A 15,409-nucleotide genomic window follows, 5' to 3' on the forward strand; every position below is an offset into this window, starting at 1 on the left:
CTTTCTTTCTGAATATGACTTGTGTAAGATTGTGAATTTTGTATAATTTCAATAAAACTCATTAAAAAAAAAAAAAAAAAGCAAGGGTGGTAAGGGACTCGGCAAAGGAGGCGCTAAGCGTCACCGCAAGGTGCTTCGCGATAACATCCAGGGGATCACCAAGCCGGCTATTCGCCGTCTGGCTCGCCGTGGTGGTGTAAAGCGTATTTCTGGTATGATCTATGAAGAGACTCGCGGTGTGCTGAAAGTGTTTCTGGAGAACGTGATCCGCGACGCCGTCACCTACACCGAGCATGCCAAGAGAAAGACCGTGACCGCCATGGATGTGGTGTACGCTCTGAAACGCCAAGGACGCACCCTGTACGGCTTCGGCGGTTAAACGCTCTAACACCGAACGACGCGAACACAACGGCTCTTTTAAGAGCCACCCACATGTCTAGAAAAAGAGCTGTTCCGTGTGGGGGGGAAAAAGGCTTTTTCTTTCATGAAGCATAAGGCATCAAACGCTGTACAGAAGTAGCATAAGTGGTAGATCTATTTGTATTTTTTGTAATAAACTTCATATATGCAGTGTTCAATATTATAAACTTTAAATCAATGTAATATCAATATTATAAAACAATTTAAAAGATGATTTTAGTAGAAACCTACTTCTATATTTCTCTCTCTCTCATACACATGCATATATAATATAAAACGATTTTTTCGCAAGCCAATTGTTTTTTCTTAGTGCACGTTGTGCTGAAAGTACAAGAGCGGGAAGGGAAACAAAGCGTAGCAGAGGACGAGGAGGAGGTATGGAAGGAGGGAGGAAGCAGAGTGCAGTAGGGGGGGCCATGCAGGAGGAGGTATTGAATTTTGGCCAATCAAAAAAAGGTGTCTTGTCTGTTCGTCATTAGCATGTGGGACTGTAAATAGAGCGGGCGCGAAGCGGGCGCCAGTCATTTTCTGTTTGTTTACTCGAGAAGCAGCATTATGCCCGATCCAGCCAAGACCGCGCCCAAGAAGGGATCAAAGAAAGCCGTGACCAAGACGTCCGGCAAAGGAGGCAAGAAGCGCAGAAAGTCCAGGAAGGAGAGCTACGCCATCTACGTGTACAAGGTCTTGAAGCAGGTGCACCCTGACACCGGCATCTCATCCAAGGCCATGGGCATCATGAACTCCTTCGTGAATGATATTTTTGAGCGCATCGCCGGTGAGTCTTCTCGTCTGGCTCATTACAACAAGCGCTCCACTATCACCTCCAGGGAGATCCAGACCGCCGTGCGCTTGTTGCTTCCCGGCGAGCTGGCCAAGCACGCCGTGTCCGAGGGTACAAAAGCCGTCACCAAGTACACCAGCTCCAAGTGAAGCGCGTTACCGCCGTCTTCATCAACCCAACGGCTCTTTTAAGAGCCACCCACTTTCCATACAAAGAGTACTTTTCTCTCTTTCGTTTTCTCTCTCGCTGTGTGTGTGTGAGAGAGAGCGGGAGGGGAACTTCTGAAGCGCTGCACTCCCGCGGATGTTCAGGCTTTTTGGTAATTATAGCAGTCTGCTAAATGCAGAGATGAGTAAATCTAAACAGGGTTGTAGCACGGTTTCGGGGGTTGTATAATCTGAGCAATGCAAAATGGGACGTTAGCAGCACAAAGTTATTTGTATTAAGATTGTACCAACAGGAAGTAGTTGAAAATGGTTTTCTACTAGCACATAATCATTCTACATCAGGGGTGCCCAAACTTTTTCCTGTGAAGGGCCAAAAATCAAACTTGATTGAGGGCTGTGGGCCAAAAGTAAATGTTGCATTATACCAAACTGTATTATATTAAAATTAAAGTTGCCATGGTTCTTATTTATCATTTCATAATATTTACAAATAAATAAATTAATAGAAAACGTTAGTCTGTATCTGCTTCACTAATGCAGTTTTATTTTCAGAGTTCTATAGTTCAATGAAACTTATAGTATAATTAAAACATAGAACCAATCCCATTTATAATACATGTTCAATACCTCATACAACTATTCAAGCTATAAGCAATACAGCCACATGTCTGCAATATCAGTGACCTCTAATGAGACACATGAAGCTGGTCCTTATTTTTCAAAAGTATTTCCAAATTGGGATGCAGTGGACTTACTGTCAAAGTCAGGATATTATGGTGGTGAGAGTCAGTTACTTTGCATCTCAGTTTACACTTGTTTAGGTTCATCAGACTGAAAGTCTGTTCACAGTGGTAGGTACTGCCAAACAGAGACAGCATCACTTGTGCCTGTTTGCCCATCTGTACCTGTTTGCTGGGACACATTTGTAGAAGTCTGTCAAGGGAAGGGACCTGAACTTGTGTTTGAGTTCTGAATCACACTGAAGCTCAATTGGTTCCATCTGTAGATCATCACTAACTGTGTCCACACTGATGGTGAAGGGTTGAACAAACCACTCAAAGTCAGAAGCATTGTGTCTGAAGTCCTCAAAGCGACTGTCAAACTACTGGAAAAGGTTGCTGAAAACAGCATCATACTCAGGTACCTTCTCTTTCACCATGCCTGCCTCTCTAAAACAGGGAAAATGGGCTAAATTTCCTGGATGTCGAGATGAGAGAGAGAGGAACAGTGTGAGACGGGGAGTGAAAGAAGAGAGAGGGAGGCAAATAGAATAAATAACTGACAAAACAAGGAAATTAAATCATGATAATTTAAGAGAACTTTGACACAAAATTTATCAGCTTGATTAACAAAAAAACCCAAAGCTGACACCACTGGATATAAATGCTAACTAAATATAAGTATTAATAATAACAATAACTGCACATAAAACTATGGTGAATATTATAATTGTGAATGTTAGCTGCTGAGAGATGTCTTCTGAGCAGCAGTAGTTTTTGTTTGAAGGCTCTGACGTGATAAAAAAAAAAAAAGCTGGGTGTTAATCTGGTCTTTTCCCTGGAGCTGAACATTTAAAACATTGAGCAGCTCTGTGACATCAACCGGGAAAGCCAGGTCAGAAAACCATTTCTTATCCATGGGCTCTTGAATACTACCAATGTTGCTTTCCTGAAAAGCTCCGATCTCATCACGCAGATCAAAAAATCTCCTGAGAACTTTTCCAGAAAGAATGTTCTAGCAACATGGAATACAACACACACACACACACACACACACACACACACACACACACACACACACACACACACACACACACACACACACACACACACACACACACACACACACACAATGCTATAGCGGAGCTGGGATAAAGGGCATTAGGGTGACAGCAGAGTTGGGATTAATGGCGTTAGGGTTAGAGCACAGCTCAGGGTTCGCGGTGTTAGCGTTAGGGCCGAGCTCGGGGTGGAAGAAAGAAGGGCTAGGGTAGCGCCGAGGCCTGTGCTCGTTAGGGTCAGGGAGGAAGCGACCGAGCTAACCAGGAGGAGGCCGGGCACGCTGTGCTTTACAAGTCCCCCAACGCGCTCTGCTTCAAATACTACACACACCACTCGACAGCTGCCAAGACATCAGGCTCGTTCACAAGGCTCCTCTTCAACTCGGCCCAGAACGCATACGACGGCCGTGCCTGCTTTTCGCCCGTTTTTACACACCACATCGCACCAAATGCGCAGCCCGCCGGCTTGAGCACAACGCGCGCCGCGCCTTTTCATGTGCGCTACGTGAGACTGTTGCTCTCTAGTCGGCCAGGCCGGGCCACGGGAGGAACGAGAAAGCCCATCCTCGCTCAGCGTGTGCTTCAACGTTTTGAATCTCGTTTTGCGAGTGGGATTTTCACCGAGAAATGCCATGAGAAAACACATCTGAGCGCGCGCCGCGTCCGTGCATTCATTCAGCGGCGCGCGAGTTGAGTCTACAACGCTCTCATATCTGTTTTTAAGACCAGCCCCCGGCCGCGGGGAGGATCCTGTGTTACACACTAACGTACAGCGTACGACTCGTGTATTCTACGTAGTTCCAAGAGAGATGGCAGAAGTCGCACCCGCTCCCGCCGCCGCGCCGGCCAAAGCGCCCAAGAAGAAAGCAGCTTCGAGAGCAAAAAAAGCCGGCCCTAGCGTCGGCGAACTGATCGTCAAAGCCGTTTCCTCGTCTAAGGAGAGGAGCGGCGTGTCTCTCGCTGCTCTGAAGAAAGCGCTGGCTGCCGGCGGATACGATGTGGAGAAGAACAACTCCCGCGTCAAAATCGCTGTTAAGGGTCTCGTGACTAAAGGCACTCTGGTGCAGACCAAAGGGACCGGCGCGTCTGGCTCTTTCAAGCTGAACAAGAAGCAGACCGAAGCCAAGAAGCCCGTGAAGAAAGCCGCGCCCAAAGCGAAAAAGCCCGCCGCCAAAAAGCCCGCCGCTACTAAGAAGCCCAAGAAGGTAGCGGCCAAGAAACCCGCCGCCGCGGCCAAGAAGTCTCCTAAGGCGAAGAAGCCCACAGCCGCCGCAAAGAAAGCCACCAAGAGCCCGAAGAAGGCGAAAAAGCCCGCGACCCCTAAAAAGGCAGCCAAGAGCCCCAAGAAAGCGAAAGCTGTCAAGCCCAAGACCACAAAGCCTAAAGCGGCAAAGGCGAAGAAGGCAGCACCCAAAAAGAAGTAAAGACGTTTGTTTCTTTCATGCTTTTGTTCCTTAAACGGCTCTTTTAAGAGCCACCCATATTTTCCTTTAAAGAGCAACATTTTCAGTCAAGCTTTATGTAATCAAAGCAATACACGTTAGAAACATACAATAGTATGGACACACATATCTACTACATATCATGTACACATAACCACAAGCCGATGCTGATTTTAGTACAGTAGAATAAATCCTGATCGTGATTCCTAAACGTCATTCCTGATCTCCAAAACGATCACAGAATATGTAGGATAACATATTGATACATAATAAATCAATGTTAATGATAAGAATAAATCAATTCAGTATATAGTTGTTACTTCGTGCTTTTGTATGAATATTCCCTTCTGTCTGTTTTCGTTCGCGCTCTCTCTCTCTCTCTCTCTCTCTCACTCACACACACACACATGCACAAACAGGGGTGGGAGGGGTGACGCTGGAATTCGACGGCCTGTTTTTGATTGGCTAATCTGCCATTGCGTTCTTAGCGAATAAGAGAGTGGCCGTTTTGTCTATATCACGGAGAGCTCGGGGTGTAACGTTTATTTAGGAGTTGTTAGAACAGATTTGAGCATCAAGATGAGTGGCAGAGGAAAAACCGGCGGAAAAGCTAGAGCTAAGGCCAAGACTCGTTCATCCAGGGCTGGACTTCAGTTCCCCGTGGGACGTGTGCACAGGCTTCTGCGTAAAGGCAACTATGCCGAGCGCGTCGGTGCTGGCGCTCCGGTCTACCTGGCCGCAGTGTTGGAGTATCTGACCGCTGAGATCCTGGAGTTGGCCGGTAACGCCGCCCGTGATAACAAGAAGACCCGTATCATTCCCCGCCACTTGCAGCTCGCCGTGCGTAACGACGAGGAGCTGAACAAACTGCTCGGCGGAGTGACCATCGCTCAAGGTGGTGTGCTGCCCAACATTCAGGCTGTGCTTCTGCCTAAAAAGACCGAGAAGGCCGTCAAGACTAAGTAAACTCGTCCACTGCTGCTTTGTCAGTACCCAAAGGCTCTTTTAAGAGCCACCATCTTTGCTTAAAAAGTGCAATTTTACACCCGTTTTACTACTGAAAGTGTGCACTAGAAAGTCAGCACGTTTGATTGAAAACAGAAGCGTTATACTTTGCTAATAATTATGTGATAACGTTAAGTAGTAGTAGTAATAGTGGTAGTTAGCGTGTTGTCTAAATGAAATCTGAGGGGTGAAATTGTGCACTTTTAAGACAGCATATTTATATAAAAAAAAAAAAGGACGATGATTTTGTAGTCATGATTTGATACCATATTTAAGTAATGACTATAAGAACAATAGCAGTTAGCGTGCTGGTTAAATGAAGTCTGAGGAGTGAAAATGGTTTGTGACGGCGTTGTGTGTGTTCCTAATGAACAAAGCATTTGTGTTAGAGAGCGCGCCAATACAATAGAATAGTGGCGGGCGTCTTGTGATCCGAACGGTGGCAGAGAAGACGGTCCAATAGTCAACAGGTGACGTAAAACGTTCTATCGAATAGCAGACGAGCGCGTTCGAGACGCCCAATCAGCGCAGGGCGGCGTTATGGCTTAAAAAGGCCGCGTTCGCGCGCACAGTTTATTCTGTTTTTCTAACCGCGAAGTGCAGAGTTTGACGCTATGGCAAGAACCAAGCAGACCGCCCGTAAGTCCACCGGTGGCAAGGCGCCAAGGAAGCAGCTCGCCACTAAGGCTGCCCGCAAGAGTGCGCCGGCTACTGGCGGTGTGAAGAAGCCTCATCGTTACAGGCCCGGCACCGTGGCTCTGAGGGAGATCCGTCGTTATCAGAAGTCTACTGAGCTGCTCATCCGCAAGCTGCCCTTCCAGCGCCTGGTGAGAGAAATCGCTCAGGACTTCAAGACCGACTTGCGTTTCCAGAGCTCGGCCGTCATGGCCCTGCAGGAAGCGAGCGAGGCATATCTGGTCGGTCTGTTCGAGGACACCAACCTGTGCGCTATCCATGCCAAGAGAGTGACCATCATGCCCAAGGATATTCAGCTGGCCCGCCGTATTCGCGGAGAACGCGCTTAAACCACAACTCCGTCTAATATACACAAAGGCTCTTTTAAGAGCCACTTCACCGTCTCAGAAAACGGAAAATTTTCTTTATTCGGCAGTCTCAATATTAGAACGTGGTACAGAGATAAAATGACACTTTTATTTATATATATGTGTGTGTGTATGTACAAGGTTTTATATTAAATATAGTGCTATGAATATTAATGTGTGTTTATATAGATGAGCCGTTAATTGTGGTTATGTCCGAACAACACAATGCACAGTAATGAGCTGTGTCTGTAAAATAGCCCAAACCTACCTTCAGTTTCAGGCGGCGTTGTGTGTTGCGCTAGATGGAGCTTGACTGCCCTCGTGTGGCCAAACTCGGGAACGGCGATTTTCTAGAAGCGGATTTCTGGGCAAGAACTGTTGCATGATATTATTATTATTAATCTCTCTCTTCCCTTTTGTCCCGTCCATGATAATTATTGTTGTTATTTAACAATTGTAGACATGAGCTCATGTTAAAATGAATAAATAGGGAATAAAATGGTAATAACCATATATATTCTCGAGCGAAATAGACGAGGCCACCTAGGGAACACATGAAGTTATGTAGGAGCAGTGATGAGAATGAAATGACTAATAATATTAAGAAAGACATTAATAATGTTAATATTAGCAATTAATTTGTGTAATTTATTATGATAACTATACTGCTATGTACATGATATAATGTTGATATGTTTTAAATGTGTGTTGTGTTCTGTCCTTATACCGTGTCTAGGTCAGTCTCCCTGGCGTGCGCGCACAGACATATAGTCAAATCCGAGCAGCGAGCCATAAGATCTGTTATGACGTCACGTTCAGAGTTCTATAAGTTTCCTGATGGTATGCTTGACGGTTGTTCCCTTTATGACGCCGCGAATGTCGAGGTTTTTAAACGTTGTGGTATCTGAGCTGGCCTCTGTATTCATTTGAACGGAGTAGTGTTTAATCATTGGTCTATCTAACCTTTTCATGTGCTTAGTTTCTTTGTTTGTTCATCTGTCGTGTTTAAGAATGGACACTGAAATAATATATCCAGATATCTGTACAGCTGCTTTGTGACAATGTAAACTTTAAAAAAAAAACCAACATTTCAATGTCTAGAGAAGAGGGTGCGTTCTTTAAAAAATAAATCATAATGATGATGCTGTGAAACAGTTCAGAAGCTCCGTGTATTGTCCTTGATACGTGAAAACTAGACAATGCACAGTAATAACGCTGATGAGCTGCGTCAGTGTAAAATAGCCCAAACCTACCTTCTGTTTCAGGCGGCGTTGTGCTGGATGGAGCTTGACTGCCCTCGTGTGTCCAAACTCAGGAACGGCAGTTTCCCTGAAGCGGTATTCTGTTCCAAGTTTGTGGTAGTTAGCCAAGAAATATTACATGATTACCATTACTCTCTCTCTCCCCTTTTTAAAACCTGTTCACGATAATTATTGTATACATTACCTTTATTTTTGTAATCTTCTCCCATATTTGTGGATATTCTCGAGTGAAATAGACGAGGCCATGTAGGGAACACATGAAGTTACCTAGGAGCAGAGTCTAAAATATCTTTTTGAGGGACCTCAAACTATTATCATTTGCTATACTATTGATCATTACATTACGTACATCTTATTCGTATATGGAAAGTACTTAATGAAGATAATATACTTTAGATTTTTTTATGTAACCATTTAAGTATTTGTTGAAATGCTTTTGTTACTGATAAATACATGTACATTTAAATTGATTTTGTTCTGTCTGTGATTTTGTAGATCTGGATGTTCAGCTGGTCTCAGATCAAGCATCCTCCTCTGTATTGACTCCACTATCCCCAGCTTCATCCCATTCATCAGATTCCACAATTGTCCTGGAGTCCAGAAGAAAGAGAAGGAACCCAACAGTTAATGGAGCAGAATGAAGCAAGACAGGTAAGCTTTGAATAAATGCATTTAAAATACTCAATTACGTAATTGTTTATTATTGATACTTATCTGTAGAAGTGTTTTGTAAATGTATTCTCGACATAAAGGAAAGGCATTAAAAATCCTCTTAAATTTCCATGAGCGTCATAACGATGTAAGATGTTTTGGCAGAAAGTTGATTGTGTTCTGAGGGTCAATCCAAAGGGTGAGGAAATCTTCAAGGAGTATGAAAAGACCAAAACACTAACATGTCTGCAACCAGGACGTTCACCATCTGTTTACGTGTGGCATATGTTAGAGCTACATGGGTAAGAATTGGAGGTCACTTCCCTCCCTTTGTCATCACAACAGATTCATGTGACGCAGCTAAAGAATGATATTCTGTGTTGCTATAAAAGGGGAATTTATCCTTTAACTTCTTGCAAAACATACACACTTGCAAAGTAAATTGATTTATTTTGAAAGGAGGATTCCATGGTCAAGTGTGAGGACCAATTATGCACTGGGAATTGTGACTCTTTTTCCATACCTCCAAGATCCTTTCTCCAAACATGGATATGTAAGTTCTTGTATTCTGTCTGAAAACCCAAACCAGTGTGTGTGTTTATATTTTCTTCCCTTTTATAGTTTTAAAGTTAAAAATGATCTTGTTTTAGATGAGTGTTTATAGGTTGCTCAGCTTTGTATTTTCCACTTGTTTTTGTAATTTTATATAGTCATTGTGTGAACTTATTGTGTTGAGTAATTCATTCTTGAAGCCAAGAACGAGATGCCTCTCTTTGGGTCTTTTCTTAAACAGGAACACTACTATGATCCTTTAGGGTAATACTGGCTTCATTGCATGGAGGATCAAGACAGTTCAACATAACACCTGTGCTGGCTCCCGGTGTCATTCCAAGACTGTTCTTCAGGATGGTCCAAAAAACAGACAAGAATCTCTGTTAACTTGTCAACAGCGATTTGGTGAGGAGTGCAGGGAGGCGATATCTACAATACGATATTCCACTGATGAGAAGATGAGCGACTTTCCAGTATTGACAGAAGATGGTGGGTGAGGATGCATCATCTTCTGTCCTGGATTTGTTCACTTGTTTCCTTGCTGTATCTGGATTGGTAAGAAAATATTTAGCTTTGGAAGTAGTTTTGAAAAGGAAATGACCTTCTCTGTAGTTATTAAAGGAGTTTACTGGTACAGTAGAGAAAGGAGTTGTTCAGTGATCACCATAACAACAACAGGCCGGTCCAAACTGAGAAATTCAACGTTCTAATCTTTTATATCCCAAATGTATGCATAAATAACACAGCAGATCTTAATTTTTAGTATTTGACCTTTTATCCATTTATGTCCGTTATGTTTAAACCTGTATAAACCTTGTTTAAAGATCGACCACGATTTCTCCATGATGTTTGGTGACGAAGTGTCTCAGAAGTTCCTGGCAAAGTGGTCAACATTCTTCAAGCCAAAAATCATTGCAGACTGCAAGACCCTTAAGAATATGGGCGAGCTGCTGTCAGGAACTGAACCTGAATCTGAGGACTACAATGGTCAGTATAAACTGTTTTGTATTTTAAAAATGTTCCAGTCTTTTAAAAAAAATAATTAAATAGAGATCATTTAATTATTTTGTCATATCTTTAGGATGGGACAGCGATATGTCCTCAATCCTTTTGCAGCTGCATCTGCTCCCTCTAACCTCAAGAGGCCAGAAAAAAAATATCCAAGATCAGTTCAGCTCAAGCAACCAGCCATCTTGTGAGCTACCTTAAGGTATGCAAAAGTTAATATTTAAACATCAGATCTTAATTTTAGGAGCTCTTGAGGTGTAGGTTATTTTGGGATTCTGAGACCTGCATCTCATTTTGCTTACACCACCTGCAAACAAGATGTGACGGTGCTAGTGATAATGTAAAAAACATGCAAAGAGTTTTATTTTAATATTTATTTTATGTCCCTTTGCTGACCTTCAGGAAGGAGCCAGTGTGACTACCTTCATTGAGAGTGCTGACACAAGACAACCATTTCTCCTCTGCATCGGTGAGCGAAAGAAGGATATCCAAAAGTTCTACATTATTATCGACCAAAAGGCGATCCCATGTAAGGCGCACACATCAGTGGCAGCTTTTGATGAACTGTTCAAAGCTCACTATGTCTTCAGTTTCTGATATGATGAAGCTCTTTGTGATTTCTACACATTTATCCAAACCACTATATATAACATCGATGTCGGAAGAGCAATGGAGAGCCTGTGTGTTAAAGAACTTTGAGCATGATTGCTGCAGCGAGATTAACTGCCTTGAAGATGTTCACATGTTTTGTATGTAAAGCACACCTCAGAACTTGTTTGGTTCTTCGTCAACATTTAAAATTTCAACATGGTTTATATCCTAGCAAAAAGTTACATTTAAAATGTGGAGAGCCAGGTCGCCTGTTATCATTTTGTACTTATAGTGGCTTCCGAAAACACCTCAGCAAGGTACATAGTCACACTATGGATCAGGAGTTTGATACTAATCAGGATCTTTCCACTCAGGGAGAATATGAGGCGGAATGTTCAAATGATCGCCCAAGTTTACAAAGTTGGAGTTTACAAAGACATTAATGATGGGTCGTGTTTCCAAAACCATGCACTGTTCTCACAGCAAAAGCACGCTTTTCAGATTCTATTCTATTACAACGATTTTGAAACTGCTAACCCTCTAGGTTCCAAGAGGGGGATCCACAAACTTGGTTGAATCTATTTTACTCTAAAAAATCTTCCACGCAAGTGTAACTCTGTACTGATTAATGTACATCTTGCAGCTTGATTCTACACGGAAGATCTTAAGACATATGGTTTTGATGTGATAATAAAGCCCCTTATTGATGACCTGAAAATCTAAGAAACCGAAGGCATACAGCTTCCTTGTTTTGAACAACCATTGTTTGGCTCAGTAATTCAAGTAACAGGAAATAATTTGGCTTTAAATGGCTTGCTGGGAATCTTACAGTGCAACTAATTTCTGTAGGCTTTGTTTAATTAGTAAGGAAGAAGTTCAATCTATATTTACTGGAGATCATCCTGGGTTAATTTTTCGTTCCAAAGAGGTTCATACTGAACATTGTAAGGCACTAAATGAAAATCCTGAACTGCGGTCAATATATGGTGTCAAAAAGTCATGTGCGCTCAATTCATTAGAGTATTTCCATTGTACTGATAACTATGCTGTTGACATCATGCATGATCTGCTAGAGGGTGTGGTACAGTATGAACTTAAACTGGTTTTTGAGTACCTTGTTAAACAGGGTGCACAGCTTTAATTATGGTTACACAGACCGTAAAAACAAACCAAGTGGGTTAAAAATGGATGATAAGGGCAAACACCTGGGTTTGAATGCCATACAGTCATGGTGTCTTCTGCACAACACTCCACTGATATTTGGTGGTCATTGAAAGGAATAACAATCACTGGAACTTTCTCCTGCTTTTGATACAGATTGTCAATATAGTGTTCTCCTACACCATAACTGATGGGATGATATGTTACTTAAAACATCTGATCTGTGATCACCATACTCTATTCAAAGAATTGATTCCTGACAAGACGTCGATTCCCAAGCACCACTTGATGATGCACTATCTGAGATGCATAAAAAAAAATGGCCCTCTTATCCATATGTGGTGAATGCGATTTGAAGCTAAGCACCATATTTTCAAAAGATGTGGCAAAAATTTAAAGAATCTCATTAAATCATTAGTAAAGCAACATCAACGTCAATTGGCATTTAACTGTGAAAATGATTGTTTTAGAAGGTTTTAATTTGGTCCTACATCAAAAACCATCTGTAACTTGCAAGGTGGGGAAGAACTCAGTCAGACATTATATTTAGAAGCCTGTTTGAGTGTTACAAGTACAAAGTGGGTCAGACATTATGGTACTGAGTATCAGGTTGGTGTGTTCATATGCACTGGATGTACTCATTAATAACGAATAATAAACATTTCTATATGTTGATAGAAATATAAAGCATTTATATATATATGTATGTGTGTGTGTCCCCTTCTCTTATCTAAATATTCAAACAGCCCAAGAAATAAAATTAGCTATTTTCTGAGACGATGAAGTGACTCTTAAAAGAGCCTTTGTGTATATTAGACGGAGTTGTCGTTTAAGTGCATTCTCCGCGAATACGGCAGGCCAGCTGAATATCTTTGAGAGTGATGGAGAAATGTGAAAAGCTAGCACTGTAGCTACGTGTTTCGCAACCATGAGCTGTATTTCAACGCTTTTTGGCCACAGCATGCTGCCTCACAAACGTCCCAATTCATGCCCCCCTTTTCCACAGTCGTTGTGTATATCCAGGTAAGGATAAAAGTTACATTTCCATCCATCCATCTTCTATACCGCGTAATCCTTCTCAGGGTCACGGGTAAAAGCTACATTTTCCAAAGAAATTTAACTCGCTGAGATGGGCAGTCCATAGGTAGTCGGTACCTAGCCGCCCAAGGATTGGATTGCATTGCGACGGCTCAACTATGGAGTTGTCCCGTTCTGTGAGACCTTTGGGCCGTCTCGCCGCATCGTCACCCTTCAGTTTATATGACAGCACAGCTCATACCTCAAGACTTGAATAAAATCTATTTGAGAAGCAGTCATCTAGTCAGCGAACATTAACGTAGCAGGCCTTGGACGAGGTGGCCGAGAGGTTAAGGCGATGGACTACTAATCTGTTGTGCTCTGCATGCGTAGGTGCGAATCCCATCCTTGTCGCAAATTTGTTACTTTGCCTCCTCTTTCCAGCAATATCTGGCTTTGTTGCAGTCTGTCTCACACCTACAAGGCCTACAAATGGGAAGCTTTGTACAGGTCCCTGAGCTAGCACTAGAGAGGGCGGAGAAATGTGAAAAGCTAGCACTGTGGCTACGTGTTTCGCAACCGTGAACTGTATTTCAATGCTTTTTGGCCACAGCTGCTGTAAGGCTCTGGCGTCTCTGGAGGTCCGTCAACGCAGAACGCATTCCACAGTGCAGACGACAGTGGCAAAGAACCTGCACCGAAACCTCTTTTTTGCTCCACACACCGGGATGTAATTTCATACGCGTGAGCTATGTCAGCAAGAGGTTAAGGTGATGAACTGCCAATCCGCTGTGCACAGCCCATGTGGGTTTGGACCCCATTTTTCTCGTAAAGACCTTGCTTAAGCGCATTCTGTAAAGGAAGCGTGCATGGTGCAGACATTGTTGGCGTCTGCATGAGCAGTTAGTCTGAAGGGGAAATTAGGGTCAGGTGTTTTCAATCAACGGGATGACAATCAGGTGTGAGTGAGCACCCTGTCTTATTTGAAGAACGGGGATCTATCAAAGTCTGATCTTCACAACACATGTTTGTGGAAGTGTATCATGGTATGAAAAAAGGAAATTTGTGAGGATCTCAGAAAAAGAGTTGTTGATGCTCATCAGGCTGGAAAAGTTCAAAAAAAAAAAAAAACATCTCTAAAGTGTTTGGACTCCACCAATCCACAGTCAGACAGATTGTGTTCAAATGAAGGAAATTCACGAGCATGGTTACCCTCCCTATGGAGTTGGTCTAGTTTGGGCAGAAATGATAAGGCTTATAATGTTCTTTTGGTGAAGGCTTAACTTTCAAAACTCACTTCTGCATTGGCCAGGAATTGAACCCAGGCCTCCCACATGGCAGGCAAGAATTCTACCACTGAACCACCAATGCTTAGTTTAAATAACTAAAGACTTCGCAGAGGTTGCTGTTCAGGTAAGTATTGTGCTGTTCAGCAATTTGGTTTCAGATTTGAAAAGGAGAATCCTAAGTCTCTTCCTTATTTCAGCAGCAGTCACACACTATATTTCCAGATACTGTATAATATTATAATATCTCCTCTCTGCTCAACACGCATGTAATACAGTCTACATACCGTAGAGCAGTGTTTTTCAACCACTGTGCTGTGGCACACTAGTGTGTCGTGAGAGATCGTCAGGCGTGCCTTGAGAAATTGTCCAATTTCACTTAGTCTTAAAATTCTTATTTATTCATTATTATCTGCAAATAATAAGCCATGGTTGAGTGTCTGTGCTGTAATATAGTGACTGGCAGAGTAATGTAATATTCGTCTAGGTGGCAGCAGGTAATTGCCTCCTACCTTCTTAGAGACAAGAGAATTAGTGACGCATGCGACAGGTCGTGGTGGCAGTGATGGAGAAGTTTTTAAAAAGGACAAATGCAAACTCCGAACTGGGCCCTGGACAAGACTGTGACCCAGGTGAAGGGCCTAGTATGAGTGGTGGTAAAAAGAAAGCAAAGACGGTGAGCTCGAGGCAATACAGCGAAAGTTATCTTTCATTAGGATTTACTTTCACCAGTGATGAGAGGACCCCGACTCCATTATGCTTGGTGTGTGGCGAGAAGCTGTCCAATAGCGCCATGGTGCCAAGCAAGCTTAAACGCTATCTCCAAGTAAAACACCCGTCGCTTCAAAACAAGCCGATGGACTATCTTGTTTGCCTGCGTGAAAACACCGAAACAGGCAACATTAATGAGAAAAACCACAAAGGTAAATTACAAAGCCCTCAAAACTAGTTGCTGAACTTGTAGCTAAATGAAAAAAGTCCCACACTGTGGCAGAGACGTTAATACTACCTGCCCACAAAGACACTGTCATCGAGATGCTCGGCCCTGACGCGGTTAAAGACATATCTAAACTCCCGCTCTCAGATAACACAATCGCCAGACGTATTGATGACATGTCTACAGACATCGAAAGCCATGTTTTGGAAAAGATACGCATCAGTAGGAAATTTACGTTGCAACTTGAAGAGTCTACGGATATTCTCAGCTCTTGGCCAATGTGCGTTTTGTGGATGAGATGACATT

At 42.8% G+C, this 15,409-nt stretch overlaps 4 protein-coding genes across 11 annotated transcripts; all 4 read left to right on the forward strand.

The window, feature by feature from the left end:
• The first annotated feature begins 915 nt into the window (after window positions 1-915).
• Window positions 916-3,084, forward strand: LOC128630024 (histone H2B-like). Its single transcript, XM_053678605.1, has one exon. It carries the CDS (start codon window positions 976-978, stop codon window positions 1,348-1,350), a length of 375 nt encoding a protein of 124 aa, XP_053534580.1. The 5' UTR covers window positions 916-975; the 3' UTR covers window positions 1,351-3,084.
• A 622-nt stretch (window positions 3,085-3,706) lies between these two features.
• On the forward strand, window positions 3,707-4,891 carry LOC128629997 (histone H1-like). Its single transcript, XM_053678574.1, has one exon. The coding sequence runs from the start codon at window positions 3,958-3,960 to the stop codon at window positions 4,570-4,572; it is 615 nt and encodes a 204-aa protein (XP_053534549.1). The 5' UTR covers window positions 3,707-3,957; the 3' UTR covers window positions 4,573-4,891.
• A 124-nt stretch (window positions 4,892-5,015) lies between these two features.
• On the forward strand, window positions 5,016-5,664 carry LOC128630017 (histone H2A). The gene has a single exon (XM_053678597.1). It carries the CDS (start codon window positions 5,170-5,172, stop codon window positions 5,554-5,556), a length of 387 nt encoding a protein of 128 aa, XP_053534572.1. The 5' UTR covers window positions 5,016-5,169; the 3' UTR covers window positions 5,557-5,664.
• A 180-nt stretch (window positions 5,665-5,844) lies between these two features.
• Window positions 5,845-12,990, forward strand: LOC128630001 (histone H3). 8 transcript variants are annotated; one of them, XR_008394208.1, is made up of 9 exons: window positions 6,645-7,478; window positions 7,904-7,975; window positions 8,396-8,551; window positions 8,717-8,853; window positions 9,011-9,104; window positions 9,345-9,658; window positions 9,928-10,090; window positions 10,185-10,313; window positions 10,514-12,987. XR_008394208.1 is itself a non-coding variant. In XM_053678579.1 (7 exons), exon 1 carries the CDS (start codon window positions 6,210-6,212, stop codon window positions 6,618-6,620), a length of 411 nt encoding a protein of 136 aa, XP_053534554.1. In that variant the 5' UTR covers window positions 5,845-6,209; the 3' UTR covers window positions 6,621-8,551; window positions 8,717-8,853; window positions 9,011-9,104; window positions 9,345-9,658; window positions 9,928-10,090; window positions 10,185-10,313; window positions 10,514-12,989. The 8 variants fall into 8 exon arrangements, 3 of the variants coding, with proteins under 3 accessions (XP_053534554.1, XP_053534555.1, XP_053534556.1); XR_008394205.1 differs by having other exon boundaries at window positions 6,633-7,478; window positions 7,904-8,551; window positions 10,514-12,988; XR_008394206.1 differs by having other exon boundaries at window positions 6,645-7,996; window positions 10,514-12,986.
• Window positions 12,991-15,409: the final 2,419 nt, after the last annotated feature.

The sequence above is a fragment of the Ictalurus punctatus genome, unplaced genomic scaffold (genome assembly GCF_001660625.3).
Source record: "Ictalurus punctatus breed USDA103 unplaced genomic scaffold, Coco_2.0 Super-Scaffold_100046, whole genome shotgun sequence".
NCBI classification, from domain to species: Eukaryota; Metazoa; Chordata; class Actinopteri; order Siluriformes; family Ictaluridae; genus Ictalurus; species Ictalurus punctatus.